Consider the following 14,553-nt stretch of genomic DNA (forward strand, 5'->3'; position numbering starts at 1 on the left):
TGAGCATGTGTGATTTGAATGAGAAGACCCAATGCTCTCAGGCATTTGAATACTTGATCTCCAGTTGGTGGCACTGTTAGGGGCTGATATGCCCCATGTGGCAACTCTGACTAAGGGCACTGAGGGAATGAAAAAGTGATAGGCATACCTACCAAAAAACTAGGGTCAGGTAATGATGGGTGTCAGTAGGGTGCCTGCACCTACTTCTTTTACAGCCCAGAACCGCGGCATGTTTAGTATGTACAGCAGAGGGGGTGGGGGGAAGAGTTAGCAAGTCTTGATAAGAGGTCTTTGTAGGAGGAGGGCAGTCTCAGGTTATGAACATTCAGGAGGAAGTGCAGTTGCTAGTTTTCTATAAACATCTGATCAATCATTTATAAACATGTACCTGGATTGAAGAAAGCTTTGCCAAGTTCAAGTCTCATCTATGAGGGGAAAGGCTTTGCCAATTTCCCATGGGTCTGAGGCCTTGGCCCTTGTCATGGCTGTGCTGTGTCAGCAATCACCCCTCATTCAGGACTTGGTCCATTTCGGGCTTCTTCTGGTCCCTATGGGGTTTAGAGGTGTAACCTTGCTGGAGAAAGTATGTTACTGAGGGCAAGCTTTGAGGTCTCAAGACTATGTTCCACTTCCAGTTTGCACTCTCAGCCTGGTGCTTGTAGGCTAAGATGTGAGCCCTCAGCTTCCTGCCCCTGCTGCCGTGCCTTTGCTCCACTACTGTGGATTCTAATCATCTAGAATTGCAAGCTCAAATCGACATTTTTGCTCTATACGGTGCCCCAGTCATGTTGTGTTAGCACAACAATAGAAAATTAATCAATACAGAATGTTCTGCTTGGCCAGTAGTTATTGCAGCTTGAAGAGGTTGCAGCTGGGTGAGGTCGATGATCACTTTCCTCTTCTGGTGGTGTTCATGGGCACTTCCAGCACTCTGAAACCCAAAGTAGGCCTGTTGTAAGGATTTAACCACTGAACTGTCTATAGGCCATCTTTAATTACTTTAAGCATGTTTGTATAATGTCTTTTTGAGTCTCCTGTATCTGAGGTACTTTGCATCTGTGCATTAAGTCTGAGGATGTGGCTTAGATGGGCTTCTCTGGATGTTTATCACTTTGAACCTCAAGCTCATACCAAGTTGAGTTTCACCTGCAGTAATTTGCTGTGATCTGTGTCTAGCCAAAGAACCTAGTTTACAATCCTTGATTTTTTCACTAGAGGAACTAGAGTTCTTAATCCTCAATCTAAAGATGGCGCAAATTCAAAGCCCCAGTTCTTCAGGAAATTTCAGAGTTTCTATTTTTAAGCTAGAGATTAGAAATAGTGTAGACAGGGTCACATATTACAGTGAACAGAGATCCTGCAAGTTTGGGGCCTCTGGGGCTTCTGGCTATGTGTTAGGCTCTTCCTCATAATCTCATTCCTGGCATGGACCAGCCTTTATCCTTCATAGTCAGTGGGCCACACCCCTGCACCACTGAGACAGACCCTGCCTCTATCACAGAAGAGTTAGTGTATTGCTCTAACTTTTCATTGCATCCATGGAGGTAGCTCTCTCTAGCTTTGGAGCAATTGCCAAAATGGACAATTGTCTGCCATATTTTACCTAGTCTAAGTGGGTTGGTTTTTTTTGGATTTTCAAGACAGAGTATCTCTATATAGCCCTGGCTGTCCTGGAACTCACTTTGTAGACCAGGCTGGCCTAGAACTCAGAAATCCTCCTGCCTCTGCCTCCCGAGTGCTGGGATTAAAGGCGTGCGCCACCACACCCGGCTTTTTTTTTTTTTTTTTTTTTTTTTTTTTTTTTTTTTGTCTAAGTGTTTTTACGGGACAGTTTTCACCACCTCAGAAATTTTAACCTGTTGGTATCTCTCGGATAAAATTTCAAATAAGTGGTTAACTTTTCATGCCCAGCTGTTACAAGTACCAGTCTAAAACAGAGAACATAGAAACATAGAAAGAAATGCATATCTGATCTAGGCATTCCAGGCTAGATTCCCTCATCTCAAAGATAAAGCAATTAAGACTTGGGATAACTATATCTTTCCCAAGGCCTCACATTTTGTTACTAATAGAGACAAGGATGGAGACTACATTGTATAAAATACAGGATGCTTTCCGGTCTATGTTTGCTCTTACATGCTTTTATTTCAGAACATAGATGCTGGACCTTAGGAGAAGAAAGTCAAAATGTCTACTGGAGCAGACCTGAAAGCAAGAGAGGGAGACATTCCCAGTGACAACATGACCCAAGAACAATCCTTCAAGAAAGGTAAAGTCACACATGGAACTCTGGGTATGAGAGAAGTAGGAGACACAACACCATAGCCTCCTTCTTCTTCATAGATAGCCTTTTTCTCACTGCTGTCGATAGTCAACAGTACCAAGGAGTGGTGAAGCAGTTTTACATTTAATGAGTTCACTCTCACAGGTAATCTTGAAGGCACATAGAACAGGTAAGAATCATGTGGCCATATTGGGAAGTGAAAACAAAAAACCCAAAACAAATCAAACAACAACAACAAAAAAAAACAAACAAAAAATAAGCAAAAAGCAAAACAGTTCATCCATAAAAATCAAATGACTAACAAACCCAAACCAGCCTCATAGCAGATTCTAGACAGGAAACTGTCCCTGGCCTTTGACTGTCACTGTCAAGATGGAAAACTTACAACTTTCTACCCCAAAAGCTAGCAAGGACAGAATAATCTAATGTACATGGACTATAGATTCATCTCAATTACATATGCTGAATAAAATTCTAGCTAAAATGTTTTGTCATTAGAAATAACCCGTGACTAAGAGGAGACTGTCCCAAGGGTGTAAGGAGAGTCAAGTGTGAGCAAGCACCATCATAAGGCATTCACAGGAACCCTTCAGCTCTCCCCCCAGCACCTGCAGGCTTTTGTATAACCCACATGAATTGCAGATGACACAGACACTATGGAAACTTGCTGTTAGTAAGCATCTGGGATGGAGATCCAGGTGACTGATTCCAAGATTAAAAGACATCTGAGAAAACTCATGAGCACTAAAATGGGGGTAAGCTTTCATAGTATAGTTGATATGTATGTCACATGCACAAAAAATGGACATAAAGGATTGTTTCCAGTGACTTTTGATCTAGCTGCTGCTGGACAAAATGGAAGGATATCAACGCTGCAAACAGTAAAGCCAATGGTCTTTTCCCAGGATCTGTGCATAAATGTATATGTATTATATGCCTATCTGTCTATCCTCTATCTAATCAAAGCCCTAGGGGAAGAAGCATGACAATGACAGGCACTGAATATGGTCACACCTGTAGCCCCAACACTTGGAAGGCTGAAGTTGTAGGATCTTGAGTTTGAGGATGGCCTGGGCTGTGTAATGAAACCCTCTCAACAAAGAATTAAACAAGGGTGATAGTAAAATTAATTTAGTTACATAAGCAACACAGACTACTTGATAAAACTTAGATGGGACTTAACTAATGAGTTCAGTTTCATGTTGGAGTTAGAGAAAAGATTTGATCTATGGGTGAAACATGGAGAAGACAGCCTGGTCATCCTGTTTAATGGAATATGACATGAAAAGAACAATGACCAAAATGCCACCATAATTTTTTTTTCATATGGAGGAAGGAGATTTTTCAAAGTTAAGTGGTCTTAAACTTAGGCCAAAGGCGGTATCTGTTAATTTTTGAATTTAACAAGTGTATCTCTACACAGTCTCACTTGTTCCCTGGCTGATGCTGAGAAGCTGTAAACTCAGAATTTGAACAAGGTGACCACATGTTACCTCTAGATTTCTCTGCCTACTAGTTGTGGTCACACTAAAGTGATTGGAACACAGGCAAGCTATGCACAAGTCTAGATTACAATGTTAAGATGAAGACTGATACACATCTTCAACCTAACACTAGCCTGACACTCAAACTACAACCAAGCTAAATATCTTATTGCTAGTTATAAATGGCACTGAGTCATTCCAAACCCTCCTGAGCACTCAAGCACACATGCATGTGCACATAAGCAATCACAGCTTCCTGACAGTTCTTGTTCTAAACCTGTTCCTGCCCTTGATGGCTCTTCCAGAGCCCCCAAAACCTCATCTCTGAGGCTGACTCTCCATACATTCTTCAAGGCTCTGCTTCCAAGGGAAGTAGCCCTCTTGGGAGAATGGGGCCTCCCGTAGAACAGTGTCTGGTCTCCCTATAATTCTGAGATTCAAGAGACATCAATCTTCTGCCTCCTCCAGTCTTAGAAAGCATAAGAAGACAGAAGACTGACCATATAAGTTTTATTCCTTCTCCTTTTAGGCTTCTGCTCACTGCGCCATGGTCTGGCCTTCATCTTGCATCTCTGTAATTTTTCTATTTATACCCAACAAATGAACTTGAGCTTTGCCATAACCGCCATGGTGAATACCACAGTAGCATCCAGCCAGCTCAATGCTTCCACAGAAAGACCTCCCACCAACTCCCAGGATGTCTGGAATGAAACACGGCAGGAATCTAAGGTAGTGGTCTGTTTTGTGAGTTTCTGAACGATTTCTTTGATTCAAGGGCCATCTTATGAGCCAATGAAATTCCTTTAGCATGAGAACATAAATGTGTATCTGAGGAAATTTTCATCTCTCTCTTCTTAGTGAGTGAAACCATGGCTAAGTCAGAACGAAGCATGGTTAATCATTCAGTAAAATTAAAGTCTTCTTCCATAAGGATGTAAAGTCTTATAGAACCACAAAACCAACTTCACAGATTATGTCCATTCTCTTCCACATAATGCTCAATATTTCAGTATGTTTCTTTCTTTATGGGCTTTATGTATCTATCTATAAGTCACAATACATATGTATCTATCTATAATATATAAGGTATAATTCATATAGACCCTATATGTACATGTATATGATATATATGCATATGCATGTGCATGTATACACACACACATATATATGTGTGTACAAAGTATACATATGCTTTGCCCTTCTGAGACAGGGATATTTTTGTTACTGTCTTCAAACACATTATCCTCCTGTTTCAGTCTCCGGAGTGCTGGGATTCTATGCATTTATCACCACACCCATCATGGTCTCCCTTACTTTAATTGGTCAGTTACTTGAGTCAGGGTGATAAGAAAGAATATGATATTCATATGCTTAGGGTTTTTTTCATTTATGAAACTGGTGGATTGGAAGAATTGGAGAGAGGTTAAAATGAAGGTTTGACTTGCTTTTTGTTTCCCAAGTGAATTTTGTGGCTCACTGTGAATAGTCAACAGCTGAGCCAGGTGTGAGGCACGGCTCTAAGCTCAAGACTCTGCAGGTGGGAACAGAAGGACTAAGAGATAAAGGTCAGACCGGGCTGATGAGAACCTGTCTCAAAAACAAAATGAAATGAAACATGTCGCCTGTGTATCCAAACAATGAGGACCCCTTTATCCCCTAGGCTCCTGTTTATAACTGGACACCTGAGATCCAGGGAATCCTCCTCAGCTCCCTCAACTATGGATCGTTCATAGCTCCAATCCCCACTGGCTATGTGGCTGGAGTATTTGGAGCCAAGTACGTGGTTGGTCTGGGCTTGTTAATTTCTTCAGTCCTGACTCTCTTCATTCCACTGGCAGCTGATGCTGGAGTAGCCTTGCTCATTGTCCTCCGGGTCATCCAAGGCATGGCTCAGGTATCAAGATCTTTACCAAGTATAACTGGCATAGACCTATGTTCTAGAATGATCTGATATCTCTAAGAATGGAAAATTTCCCCCAGGTTATGGTATTAACAGGTCAGTACTCACTGTGGGCCAAATGGGCTCCCCCCCAGGAAAGGAGTCAACTCATCACCATCGCTGCATCAGGTAACTGGGATATTAATCTCATTTATAAGTACTGTCCAAGAGGATACTCGGCAATGGCCTATTGTGAGAATGAAAGCCTCTATCCTAGTTACTCCTCACTTCTTAATACTTGCTTTTAAGAACTAGAGGATCTTTTGTGATCAGAACAGCATGTTAATAATGCACCAAACAATACTTGTATTTTTGCTTACATTCATTTATTTTACCCTCACAGGAACCTTATAAATCATCTAAGGAGTAAGTACATAGTGTAGAGAATCCGAGACACAAGTAGATTGATAAGTGTCTGAGATCATACAGTCCTTGAGTGAGGGAGCAGGGTCTGTATTGCTGTAGTCTGGATCTAAGCCCATACCCTCAGTCACTGTCACTCAACTCTGTAGGAAGCATATTGATTCCCAAGACCAACTTTCTTACCCATAATGTCCTTGTATCTTTTGCTCAGGGTCAATGCTTGGGACCTTCCTTGTCCTTATTGCTGGTGGTCTTATTTGTCAGGCCCTCGGATGGCCTTATATATTCTACATCTTTGGTGAGTTTGTTCTTTTCTAAAAACTTGAAATGTTTCTCTATGAATGATGGATGTTTCTCTGATTATTGATATTCTAATAAATAGTATATATGTGAAGTTGGCAATGTCCAAAATTAGTCAAGGTATAAATCTTGCTGATTTATAAAAGAGCATTTGGATTTTAGTGTTCTTGGAGCTGGAAAGATGGCTTAGCAGTTAGGAGCACTTGCTGCTCTTGTAGAAGACCCAGGTTCAGTTGAAAGTCCCACAAGATGGCTCAAAACCACCTTTAACTCTAATTTTAGGGTTCCCAATGCCCTTCTCTGATCTCCAAAAGTCCACATACACATATGCAGACAAAAAACCCACATACATAAAACAAACCTGAAAAAAGAAACTAATATGAGTTTTAGTAGTCCAGATAAATAGCTGAGGGACATTATGACTTTAAGGACATCACCATATGGCTTAGTTGGTAATGTGATTGCCATGGAGGCACAAGGAACCAAGTCTCATTCTCAGAACCCATGTAAAATATTTTGGTATTGAGGTGCACATCTGTAATCTCAGCACTGGGGAGGCAGAGACAGGCAGGACCCCACACTTGTTGCCAGCCATGCCCATTTTCCTTGGTAAGTCCTTTGGAAATGCTGTGTCCAAAGACCAGGTAGGTGACACCCGAGGGATAATAATGAGCCACATTGCCACTCAGTACTGATGCTGTTGAGTTCTCCAACACTGTTCTAGGGGCTGTATTAGATCAATTTTGTTTGATGATGATTAATTTTATTCTATGTGTAGTGCACATAAAACAAGAAAGATAAGAGAAAGACAAGAAAGGGTTCTGTGAAGAAGAGAATTTTGCAGTACAAGCAGCCAGAGGTGTGTAGGCTGGTGCTTAGCCATGAAGCGGAAGCACACCAAAGCGTAAAGCCATGTGTAGATCCTCAGTGTAACCTGTGTGTGTGTGTGTGTGTGTTTCAAAGCCTCTGTGAACTCAGTGGTTTGAAGCAGATGTTATTCTTCCTGAAGTCCTACTGAACACCTGGGGGTGCTCTATTCTCTGTTTCTCTCATTTGCCATAGACCATGGATTCACTAGAGCACATTCCTTCCTAGAGAACAATGAACAAAGTGTCTTTTAAAGCCTGCCCTAGCGCATGGCAAAAGCAAGTTGTATGAGCAAGACCAAAGTCAAGAGCTGGGGAAGTACCTTCCACTTATGACAGGGCCATTCAAGGGTGCATTTGGGGGTGAGAGCAAGATATCAGCACTGGTCATTCTGTCAGCCACAGTAGTCATCAAACTGAAAGAAAATGCCAGTTGGTCTAGTGCTGACTGGACCTTCTATCCTAGGTGGAATTGGCTGTGCCTGTTGCCTGCTCTGGTTCCCTCTCGTATATGATGACCCACAGAATCACCCCTTTATCAGCACTGGTGAGAAGAGATACATCACATGCTCACTGGCTCAAGAGGTACATGGAGGAATTCCCTTGCCAGTTCCCTATCCCTGGGTGTCTCTGAGGCAGAGTGTAGCAGGGGAGCTCCTATCTTGTGATGGAGGGGATAATCCCATGGTTTTTCCTTTAGGATTGCTCACTGGGCTGGTCTCTTCCCATTAAAGCCATGGTGAAATCTCTCCCGCTTTGGGCCATTGTAGTTTCTTACTTCTGTGAATACTGGCTGTTATCCACAGTAATGGCGTATACACCCACATATATCAGCTCTGTACTTCAAGCAAACCTCCGAGATGTGAGTACAAAGAAAGCTGACCTAGCTATTGCATTTCTCTATCTGATCTCATTCATGCCCTGAGGATGAGGGATTAGGCCAGGGGCCCTCATAAGAAATGCAGATAACTTGGATTCACATTGATCTCTGTGTGGTTCACTTGGCACTTGGCCAGAGGTATGGCTCCAAATCAGATCAGAGTGTCAAACTTTTAAAAGTCTTGTGCAAAAGATTATACTTAAAGAAGCCAACATTTATAACAAGATGCTCTATTGACAGCATAAAATTTTAAAAAGATTAATAAATTATAATAGATTAATAAATTCAGTTTTAAAGAAAAAATCTAATAAGATTTCTCTTTTCTTGATTTTTTTCCCCCCGAGATAGGGTTTCATTAAGTAGCCTAGGCTTGCTTGGATTCACTATGTAGCCGAGGCTAGCCTCAAAATTCAGGCCTTCTTACATCCACCTCCCCCACTGTGGGGATTATAGATATGTACCACCAAGCATAGCTCATAATGTTGAAAATAACTATAAGTGATCTTTATGAAAAGAACTTTTTTTTATTAAAAATTAATGAAGCCATGTATGGTAGTACATGCTTTTAGTCACAGCACTCAGGAGCCAGAGATTGTAAGGTATGATGTGTAAATTTGAGCCAACTTCCTCTATATAATGAATTCTGGGTCAGCTAGGGCTAAATAGTAGAAGATTCTGTCAAAACAAACAAACAAACAAACAAACAAAAAACTAAGACGGTGATTGAGTTATGTGCATATTTTCTGTCCAGAATGAAATTTAAATTAAAATTGTAGTGGCAAAGATTTAATTTACATTGAAAGTGATACTTATAGAATGCAAAACTACGTACTTGGACCATCCATCCAGGACCAGTCAGGTCCCAGATGGGGAAGTGCTGAGGACACTTGCATTTACCTGTCTCCAATCTCCAGAGTGGAATCCTGTCAGCCCTGCCGTTCATGTTTGGCTGTGTCTGCATTATCCTTGGGGGTCTACTGGCAGATTTTCTCCTCTCCAGGAAAATCCTCCGACTTGTCACTATCAGGAAGCTCTTCACTGCTGTAGGTAAGGGCCCGACTGGCTACTGTGGTTGTAGGAGCTTGGGAGCCCACTTCTTTATGCCTTTTGTTCTGCTGCAGGGGTCCTTGTCTCATCTGGAATCCTCCTGCCCCTGCCTTGGGTCAGATCTAGCCGCAGCACCACAATGGCCTTCTTGGTACTATCTTCTGTCTTTGCCAGCCTCTGTGATTCAGGAGCCCTCATTAACTTCTTGGATATAGCTCCACGGTAAGGACCCTTTTTGCCTCTTTCCCATAGAAGCTCAGTTCAGGTCCAGGAACACTATCTACCCTTGTTCTGATGCAAAGATAAAGGGTAGTGTATGCATCAGGTCACAGGGCACAGTAACATCAGTGCTACATTTCCATAATTCCTGGAAGGGACCCTGGGCTAGTCCACCATTGTGAATGGAGTCAATCCTAGCTGAAACAAGAGCAGTCTGTGGCCATGCAAACACTTTACATGTCACATGTCAGTCTCTGCCAAGGAATGATGCTGCAGGTCCATTGGATTGGGCACTGAAAGGTCTCAAGAGATCCCTTTATGGAGGCCTATGTGAGGCTTAAATGAAGGGAAAACAGGGTTGGGGGGATGTCTCAGTCAGTAAATGCTTACCGGGGAAGCATGGGCAGTTGAATTACATCCCTAGAACTCACATTACCGGATGATAACCTAAGAAAAGCCAGGTGTAGTGGTGCATGCTTGTAATATCAGTGCTGTGAAGGTGGCAATAGCCCTGTGGCTTGCTTGTAGCTTGTCTAACCTACCGGGCAATTTCCAGGCTACTGAAAGACACTAATTCTAAAAGAAATGGGGATGTCAATGGAAGAATGACACCCAAAATTGTCTTCTGGCTTCCATGTGCAATACACATAAATGTGAGCATACTGACACATATGTGAACACATATATATCCACAAAAATGAAAGAAAAAGAAAAATTACTATAGAAAAAATCATTATGTCTGGTGCAAGTCACTCCAGAAACAATCGAGGCCAGACATAAAACTCCTAGAGTCTAACTCTTGCAACAGGATATATTTCATCTTCACACAATGGACCACTAAGACATGTGGGAAATAGGCTGGTCTCAGAGGATATACAGCTTGTTACAAGAAGGTCTTTAATTAATAATGAGGAAACTTTTGCTTCTCTAAACAAAGCTACAAGATTGGGCTCAATAGTAAGAACTGAGAAGTTGACATGTTAGCATAGGCTATCCCCTGAAAGGCTGAGCCTGTAGCACAGGATTATAAGGATATAATGATAGCATATTTTGTTCAGGTTTAATGTACACCATTAAGAATCCCAAGAGACAAGCATAGAGATAGGACAGGGCAACCAAGATGCTCACGTGTGGCTACACCTTCCCAGGTATGCTGGCTTTCTCAAAGGACTATTGCAAGTCTTTTCTTACCTAGCTGGAGGCATAGCTCCTACTGTTGCTGGATTTTTCATCAGTCAGGTAAGGCCGAGCATTGTAAGGGATATTAATAAAAGGAACTGATGGTGGTGGTTAGTAGAAGCTAGTCTAAGGCTCATGAGAAAAAAACCCCAAAGCTCATGAGTCTGGAACCCCCAACACACCTGCATTCCCAGCTTAATTTATGTAGGGAAATTCCATATTCCATGGGGGTGGTGTGTGAGAGAACACTCAGTGTAACGAGTTTACAGTTTGTGAATTTATACAAGATGAACATCTCATGTTAAAATCCAGAGTTCCCAGTAATATTTATGGCATTTCTCCTTCAGTATCATCTGATCACCTGTCATAGTTTACCTCAAACTGAGGGGGGTCTCAGGATTTCTGGATAAGCTTTCAGTGCTAATATCTTGAATGTTTTTGGGCAAACAAGGATGGAGTAGTTTTTCTACCCAGGAAGCTAACAAGTCTTTGGAAATTGATGTACAAATGGTTTAGTGAATGGCAGCAGAGTGAAAAGCTCCCTGCAACTTACACCTGCATTCCCAAGGGTTCACTCTGCCACGCATGAGACATTTGCCCAGAGCAGAAGCTCCCGGGAGCCGGGTGCTGGGATGCTCCTTTCTAAGTCTGAAGCCTTCCATCTGGGAAGAAGCACTTTGATGTAGTTACAATATACAAGGCAAGGTGGTGCATGTTTATAATCCCCACACTTGTGAGGCCAGTTTGGTCACATTGTTAATCTGTTTCACAAACAAATCCCTGAAAGAAGAGAAGGTTAAAAATAAATAAATAAATAAATAAATAAATAAATAAATAAACCCAATGACTTGAGCATTGCCTAAGAATTATATAGATACAAATTTCAGATGGAAATGGATGTCTGTGACATTTATAAAAATCCTCATTTTTAACTTACCCATGACTGTGTGTCAGTAACTCAGGGAAAAGACAGGAGATTAAGAAAAGATGTTTGTTTTAATGAAATCAAGTTCCCCCTTGCTTTAGAAGCTTCCATTCCTTTCTAGTCTCCGAAAGCACGCTACTAGGGATTGTTTAAAAGGTAACTCTCATAGAGACTTTGTTTCTCTTGCCACTTGACTAACTGATCAGTACATTTATTCATTCAACAAACTATTAAATATTAGCATGTACTAAACCAATTGTTTTAGCAAACAAACATACAAGTCTCCCAGCCATAGCCCATGAAATCCATATTGAAAAAGGAAATTGACAGAAAACTAAAGTGAATTACAGACATATTATTCTGAGAGGAGAGAGTAGGAAACATGGCTGATTGTGTGTGTATGTGTGTGTGTGTGTGTGTGTGTGTGTGTGTGGTCAAGGAGGAATCTTTGAAAAGGTGACATTAAACAAGTGCTAGAGTAAAAGTGAGAAAGTGATTCAAATGATGGGAAGTGCCTTTAGCAGAGGGAAGAGGAGGTATGCGGTCCTGGTGTGGGGCATGCAACAGTCTATCCCAGAAGCAAGATGGGAGCCATGAAGGCTGAGCTGAGATAGAAGAAGGAGCATCAAGGCGTAGAACCACAACTGTTCTGAGCCAGGGGCAAGAAGCAAGCCACCATTACTAACAGGTAGCTTCCTGTCTCCAGGATTCAGAGTTTGGCTGGAGAAACGTCTTCTTCCTTGCAGCTGCTATTGATGTAGTAGGCCTGCTCTTCTACCTCATCTTCAGCCAGGCAGAGGTACAGGAGTGGGCTAAGGAACCAACATTCACCCATCTCTGAGCAACGTTAGTGATGAGTAAAAAAGACTTGCTTTTGTGCCCAACTGGACAGCTAAAGCTATCCAACTGGAAGAGGCTTCATTTCAGGATCATTTAAGAGACCCTGGCTGAGTGATACTAAAGGTATTTTTTTCCATGCCTGGAGGTTTCACAAAGAAAAGAAAAGACTGGTTATTTAGAACTGTGTACTCCTGAAATCTCAGGTTCTACAAATCCTCTATACTTTCCCCTGTTGCCATGGGACTGGAGGACAGTTTGCCAGAAGTACAGCAGTGATGAGTTGGAACCACAGGAGGATGATACCACGAACTCTAAGCTGTCAGCAAAGAGAGCCGACAGCCTGGAAAACAGGATGTTTGTGAGCCAGAAGTTCTGCGGCAGGAGGCCACTCATGCCAAGTGAGGAGGTTAAAGAATCACTGTGGCTCTTGGTGTGTGTAGGATGCCTAACTGAAAACAGTCAGGATGAAGAGCAATAAAAAAATTAGTCCATCATGCAGAAAGCAATGAATTTTCTCCAACTAAGACAAGAGGAGTAGTAGAATCCAGCCATTCCAGACAGCTTTCTGTGTGTGGATCCTGGCTTCGGATCAAAACCACGTCTGCAATAAGAACACCACCCACCCAGGCACTTTCTGGAGTCCACTGTTCTATCCACATCTTCCTTCTTTCTGACCACTTTAACCTGGGTCCCTCATCTGTATGTAGATTTGTGCAAATCCCTTATGTCTTAGTCTTAGGGAGTAGAATTGCCTTGTGTGTCTCTGATCTCCTCAGGTACTGCTTTGCAGCATCATGGATACGCTATGCCTGTTTCTCTAATGCTTACAATCGCAGCCATTGTTCACTGGGCCTCATTTGATGTAAAATGTCTCCTAAAAATGTATGTGAGACCCGTGCTTGCTTCACTTCATTTCCAATGTCTCTTTTCATTAAGAATCCACACAGGTGACACAGGAACAACAAAAGAGAAGAGAAATGCTCAAACACTAAATGAATATTAATGGATACATTAGTGTGTATGGAAACGGGCCAGACATCACAATCATGAACAGCTTGTAGTAGTTCACTATCATGGGGGGGGGGGGATATGTGACTTTAATAAAAGTATCACAAGGGAGTGCGTGGTGATAGCTGTGCAATATGTAATAAGGAGGGGCACATCTTACTAAAATAAGGAAGTGTCATGCTCTAATTTAAGGGTGGCCGCCATTACACATCATCAATTGAGCTGGAATCTGAAGGTCACTTCATGTAGGAGACTGATGCTAGGGATGCTCTAGGAAGACCCTCTGGGAAGATTTGCAGCATATAGAAAGGTTTGGGGCAGGAGAGAAAAATCAGGGGTGAATAAGAACAGAGTGCGCTCTGAGAGGTTATAGAAGCATGGAGGTCAAGAACACACAGGGCGCTGTGGACCCAGTGAAGAAAGAGTATTGGTCTTTAAATTGAAATCAGTGGAGGTATTTTAATGGGAAGGGACATAATCAGGTTCTGATTTTCAGTGGTCACACTGCATACGAAAGTTGGCTTGGGGGTTCCAGTGCGATCCTGGGAGTGGCGGTCCATTGCATGGGTTGGGGGAGGTAGTAGGACATAACCTCACATTTCACGAGCTTCTTATACAGCCCAGGACCATCTGCTTCCGGGTGGTGCTGACCACAATGTGCTGGACTCTCTTGCACCAGCTAAAAGCATGTTATAGGCCAATCTAATTTGATCAATGCTTTAATTGAGACTCCCTTTGCAGGAAGCTCTAAGCTGTGCCAAGTTGACAGGTAAAGCTAATAAGGTAAAGGGAAAAAGGAACCAATTTTGTAGAAACCCTGGTAATTTAGGTTGCAGTCTACCATGTCTGGATATCTCCTCTAAGCTCTGCACAAAATTGAGTACCCTCTTTACCAGCAGGGCTGCCTTTTCTCTGACCTTGTCTGGTGAGCCCAATCCCCCATACCCTCTCTGTGGGAATGACCGATTAGTACTTGGCAGACCTACAAGTTAAACTCCTCTTTCCTGGATAAGAACCCACCCAGCAAGTACCTGGGATCCCTGGAATGCCTCTCCATGCAAATGAGGCATTCCCAGTACTTTAAACTCTAACCAATGATTTCACAATTACCCTGAAAACTTCTTTTCACTCTCCAAGTTTCATATTTAGTCCTTGTCCTCCCCTGAATAAAGTATATGAATACAAGCCCAATTTGAATAAAGATATGTGCACAAGTTAA

General features: G+C 42.2%; 1 protein-coding gene across 5 annotated transcripts in view; it reads left to right on the forward strand.

Moving 5' to 3' along the window:
* The window catches only part of Slc17a4 (solute carrier family 17 member 4), a 17,690-nt gene extending 4,452 nt beyond the window's left edge, over window positions 1-13,238 (forward strand). For 2 of the 5 annotated variants that reach the window (XM_021180225.2, XM_021180226.2), the window contains 11 exons: window positions 2,152-2,269; window positions 4,298-4,497; window positions 5,429-5,662; window positions 5,749-5,836; window positions 6,282-6,368; window positions 7,703-7,821; window positions 7,937-8,098; window positions 9,031-9,163; window positions 9,238-9,385; window positions 10,531-10,621; window positions 12,193-13,238. In XM_021180225.2, coding sequence (XP_021035884.1) covers window positions 2,188-2,269; window positions 4,298-4,497; window positions 5,429-5,662; window positions 5,749-5,836; window positions 6,282-6,368; window positions 7,703-7,821; window positions 7,937-8,098; window positions 9,031-9,163; window positions 9,238-9,385; window positions 10,531-10,621; window positions 12,193-12,327 — 1,479 coding nt within the window. In that variant the 5' untranslated portion in view covers window positions 2,152-2,187 and the 3' untranslated portion in view covers window positions 12,328-13,238. Of the gene's footprint in view, window positions 1-2,151; window positions 2,270-4,297; window positions 4,498-5,428; window positions 5,663-5,748; window positions 5,837-6,281; window positions 6,369-7,702; window positions 7,822-7,936; window positions 8,099-9,030; window positions 9,164-9,237; window positions 9,386-10,530; window positions 10,622-12,192 lie in introns of those variants that run through there. The other 3 variants (XM_021180227.2, XM_021180229.2, XM_021180228.3) reach the window with 3 other exon arrangements.
* Window positions 13,239-14,553: the final 1,315 nt, after the last annotated feature.

The sequence above is a fragment of the Mus caroli genome, unplaced genomic scaffold (genome assembly GCF_978045245.1).
Source record: "Mus caroli unplaced genomic scaffold, Mus_caroli_1 scaffold_15, whole genome shotgun sequence".
Classification (NCBI taxonomy): Eukaryota; Metazoa; Chordata; class Mammalia; order Rodentia; family Muridae; genus Mus; species Mus caroli.